This window comes from Crocuta crocuta, unplaced genomic scaffold (genome assembly GCF_008692635.1).
Source record: "Crocuta crocuta isolate KB4526 unplaced genomic scaffold, BGI_CrCroc_1.0 scaffold978, whole genome shotgun sequence".
NCBI classification, from domain to species: domain Eukaryota; kingdom Metazoa; phylum Chordata; class Mammalia; order Carnivora; family Hyaenidae; genus Crocuta; species Crocuta crocuta.
Genome location: NW_027530876.1, coordinates 260,716 through 265,533, shown reverse-complemented (window position 1 = coordinate 265,533; position 4,818 = coordinate 260,716). Strand labels below are relative to the sequence as shown.

The 4,818-nt window shown below is 56.9% G+C and overlaps 1 protein-coding gene across 2 annotated transcripts in view; it reads left to right on the top strand.

The window, feature by feature from the left end:
* The window catches only part of CCNQ (cyclin Q), a 19,074-nt gene that overhangs the window by 9,181 nt on the left and 5,075 nt on the right, over positions 1-4,818 (top strand). For both annotated transcript variants that reach the window (XM_077769623.1, XM_077769624.1), the window contains exons 2-4: positions 540-723; positions 2,403-2,535; positions 4,437-4,664. In XM_077769623.1, coding sequence (XP_077625749.1) covers positions 554-723; positions 2,403-2,535; positions 4,437-4,664 — 531 coding nt within the window. In that variant the 5' untranslated portion in view covers positions 540-553. The remainder of the gene's footprint in view (positions 1-539; positions 724-2,402; positions 2,536-4,436; positions 4,665-4,818) is intronic.

Genomic DNA, 4,818 nt, shown 5'->3' with positions numbered 1-4,818 from the left:
GGCTAGTCTGAGCCGTAGCGTGGGTGTGCTTGGGGTGTGCTGGTGGTAGGGGTGGAAGTGTGTAATCAGTGGGGCCACTGAGGGGATACTGCATGACAGCACCACCCCTTATTAGCCCATTGGAATCTGAGAAGCATGGCTCAGAACCCCTCAGGCCAAGGACCCAGTGAAAGACCCAGCAGCCACAGCCAGCTAGGCTCAAGGGCCTGGCTTGTCTNAGTCTGAGCCGTAGCGTGGGTGTGCTTGGGGTGTGCTGGTGGTAGGGGTGGAAGTGTGTAATCAGTGGGGCCACTGAGGGGATACTGCATGACAGCACCACCCCTTATTAGCCCATTGGAATCTGAGAAGCATGGCTCAGAACCCCTCAGGCCAAGGACCCAGTGAAAGACCCAGCAGCCACAGCCAGCTAGGCTCAAGGGCCTTGGCTTGTCTGAGCAGGGGGTGTACACCCTCCGGGCCCAACCCCGCGCCTCCACGCACACTTCGGCAGAGGGTGGGCACTGGATTCAGGTCCTCTCCTGCGTGCTTTCTCTTGGTAGGTGTCAAGCTAGGGATGCAGTCCATTGCCATTGCCACTGCTTGTACCATTTACCATAAGTTCTTCTGCGAGATCAACCTGGACGCCTACGACCCCTACTTGGTTGCCATGTCTTCTCTTTACTTGGCCGGCAAAGTGGAGGAACAGCACCTGCGCACTCGTGACATCATCAACGTGTCCAACAGGTAATGGCTTCCAGGCCCACGCATTCAAGAGGATTCACTGGTGTCTACCCAGATGGCCCTCCAGGTGTCAGCTGTCGAGCTCAACACGAAGCACCAGGGCGGTCTCGAACCGGGGCAAGAAGCACTAGCTGCAGAAGCAGGAATGAGCCTGGTGTTGGGAAGCCATGGGGGTCAGTAGGAGAGAAAGTGAGGCCAGATTAAGGGACGTCTCAAAGACCAGAAAGAGTGCAGAGGACTTGGGGAAGGGGGCGGTGTCTCGGTGTCATGGACCGAGGGACATGGCTAGAGCACAGAGATCTTGGAGAGCTGTGTCAGAGAAGGTTCCTCTGGAATTTGGACAGGACGGATCAAACCAGTTGTGTCCTGTGGGACGTGCAGGGGAGGGCGTGGACTGAGTTCGGCCATTATTTTACTTAGGTGGTGTGAGAAACTGAGTCAGAGTTGCTAGTCCTATTGAGGAAGGACATGGGGATCCAGCCAGCTAGGCCGCACTGAGACCCAGGGAGCCCGGGGGGGGAAGCAATTTATGGAGAGTTACTCACTAGCAGTATGGCATAACCTTTCTAGAAACTAATGATTAGGAAAGAAAACTGTTTTGTGCTGCTTCTCTTTTAATAAGCAGGGGACAGAAAAAGCGCTCCTTACCCCCTAAGCATGACAGGCTCACAGCGTGCTGCTCAAGACTAACAGGACAACAGGAGAGGGAACCAAGGGAGGGCCGCTCGAGTCTACCTGTAATTGCCAGGCCCCCAGCAGGGGGTCTGGCAGAGGGGAAATTGTGTGGATCGCTAATTAGACATGGCACCCGGGGGTGGGGGGGGTTCTGTGGGGAGGTTGGACAATGAGTGAGGAGCTAGGAAGGCTGAGTCATTGGCACAGAGTTTTGATCACTTGGGCTTGAATCCTACATCTTGGTGATTATGAGTAGGTGGGAATATCGTGGATGTATATGGTGTAAATAAAGGACAGTAGGATCTGGAAGAAAGGAAAGACAATCTGGGAAACATACAGCTGAAATACATTTGTTCTTCTGCATAAAACACCCCCATGATATATTTAAACACCTTCCCTGGGCCCAGAGTAAGAGCCCTGGGCCTTGCCACTCCAGGTGGTAAAGGCCATTCCTGATGCCAGGCTGACTGTAACGGGAAGTGGTCGGTCCAGTGCTCTAGAGCTTCTGGTTCCTCTGAAGCAGCTGTAAAGAGCCCCTCTTTACACTGGACGTCTTCCCGAGTGGTATGGTACAGCCGGTCAGGGCTAAAGCCAGAAGCTGGCCGCTTTTGTCTGCTGGTTACTGTTTTCATACTATACCCTAGACACGCGAATGAAGGATGACTTATAAAAGTATAAGTAGGAGGGGCACCCGGGTGGCTCAGTCAGTTAAGTGTCCGACTTCGGCTCAGGTCATGATCTCACAGTCCATGAGTTCAAGCCCCGCATCGGGCTCTGCTGACAGCCAGCTCAGAGCCGGGAGCCTGCTTCGGATTCTGTGTCTCCCTCTCTCTCTGTCCCTCCTCTGCTCAAGTTCAGTGATTCTCTTGAAACAAACAAAGACACAAGGAAACATAAGTAGGATGGGCCGAAGAACACTGCAGTTTGGATCCGGATGTCACGTGACTCGAGGGGCTCCCCATGGAAAGTTCCCTGGCTGCCGTAAACATTGCTGTCTCTCCGTGCAGGTACTTTCACCCTGGCAGTGAACCCTTGGAGCTGGACTCCCGCTTCTGGGCGCTGCGGGACAGTATAGTGCAGTGTGAGCTCCTCATGCTGAGAGTCCTGCGCTTCCACGTCTCCTTCCAGCACCCGCACAAGGTACATGCTGGGGGACTGGCAACTGTGTCTGGAGGCACGAGTGGATTTTCCTTTTTTATCCTGGAAGCGCACCCACCGAACCCTCCGGAACATGTCGGGTGTGTGAGGCAGAGCAGAACTACAGCTGAGCCCCAGGGCCCCCGGCTGCATGTGGTGACCGGCTTGGTGGCCCCTCTCGTTCTGCTTTCTGAGTTTTCTCAGGCAGTTCTCATTTCAGCGACTGCCTTTCTGCCTGCTCGGCCAAGGCCACGACCCGGGATCCGTGTGATTCTCTGACGCCCTTGCAGATCCCGTGACCCACATAGATGGTGTGCTCAGTGAGCCACGGGGAAATGGGGCTGCTTTTGTGATCTCCCTGAGTCCCTGGCCCCGAGACGTGCTGCTGCACCGCTCAGCTCACATCCTGCTCAGCTGTGCTTAGAAAGCCACAAGACAAGCTGAGTCACAAAGCTAAGTAGCACGCTTTTAACTGCCGGAACACCAAGGCCCACCAGGACTGTGTGAAACCACTGGTACTTTGGGGCCCAGGCACCCATGTGGGCAGCTTGGAAGGGCGGCCTTCAGGGACACATGTGGGGTAGTGGGGGGTTGGGACAAGGGTGTCGTGACATGGGTCACGAATGGGATTTTGCTTTTTTTCTAATTGACATCTTTATTGGGGCACCTGGGTGGCTCGGTCGGTTAAGCCCCCGCCTCCGGCTCAGGTCATGATCTCACAGTTTGTGAGTTGGGCTCCGTGCTGACAGCTCAGAGCCTGGAGCCTGCTTTGGATTCTGTGTCTCCCTCTCTCTGTCTCTCCCCTGCTCACGCTCTGTCTCTCTCTCAAAAATAAANCCAATCCCGGCGAGCCCTGGTGGACGTTTTGAAACAGTCGTGCTTTCAGTTGGTGGCATGATGCAGAGGAAAGGCAGGAGCCGCTTGGGCTCTGCGGGGGGCCAGTCGTGGCACCACATCTGAGTATGAACGGCACCGGCCAAGGGGGTTGTCGGGGAGGGGAGCGGCCTTCACCTTCCGTTGGGCCGGGCCGGGCTGTAAGGCAGCAGATGAGCCCCCCGTCCCATGGCGTGCGGGAGCCCCACGCCTGTGTGTTCACGCCTGTGGAGCAGGCTCCTCGGCGTGTTTGCAGATCTGGACGGTTCAAGCAGAGCAGCTGTCTTCCCAGAGCAAGAGCTGACAGGCCGCTGAGCTGACGAGTCATTGAGAGTTTACAGCCAAGGGCAGCGCTGCTGGCAAACGCCGTCGCCAGCTTTAGTCCTGTCTGCGGGCAGCCCCCGGCCTCGGGCTGGGCACCCAGGCGGGTGCGATGTTCTGACCAGAAGACAAGGATGCTATTTCTGGCGCTTCCATTGAGTTGGGCAGGGAGATATGCCGAATGGCCTCTGACGCTGACTGCAGCGGGGCCCTGTGATGGAGACGGACTTTGGGAGGGGTGGTCATCAAGAGTGGCCCAGGCGGCTTCCAGGAGCTGGGCCGGGAGTTGACAGTGAGTGGGCACACGGGGACTGGGTCAGTGGGGAGAGATGATTGCAGGCAGAGGGAGCAGTAAATGCCAAGGCCACAAGGGAAGCCTGCTTGGCCTGTTCAGACATGGTAGGGGGTGGGGCAGGGCAGGGCGGGCAGGGCTTGGGGCCAGTGGAAGGTACTGGGGCTTTTTCCTTTTTTCTTTTCTTTTCTTTTATTTTTCTTTTTTTATTTTTAAGTAGGCTTCACGCCCGGCGTGGAGCCCAACAGGGGGCTTGAACTCACAACCCTGAGGTCAAGACCCAAGCTGAGATCAAGAGTCGGATGCTCAACTGACTGAGCCACCCAGGCGNAGGGGCCACGGCGCCTCCCAGCGAGGAGCCACGTATCTAGGGACCAGAGCCCCAAAGGCCAATCGGCTGACTGGTGTGTCTTTGCAGTACCTGCTCCACTACCTGGTTTCCCTCAAGAACTGGCTGAATCGTTACAGCTGGCAGCGGACCCCCATTTCCATCACTGCCTGGGCCCTGCTGCGGGACAGCTACCACGGGGGGCTGTGCCTCCGCTTCCGGGCTCAGCACATAGCTGTGGCAGTGCTCCACCTGGCCCTGCAGGCCTATGGGGTCGAGGTGCCCGCCGAGGCCGAGGCCGAGAAGCCGTGGTGGCAGGTGAGGTGACTGCTGACAATGCCGACGTGCTCCCCTTTCCTTTGCCTGGGGGCTTTCCGGAGTCCTGGTACCTGGGTGTCTGTGTTTCTCTGTAGCAATGACCTGCGGAGCACACACGGGCTGCTGAGGAATATTGAAGCTTGAACGTAGCCTG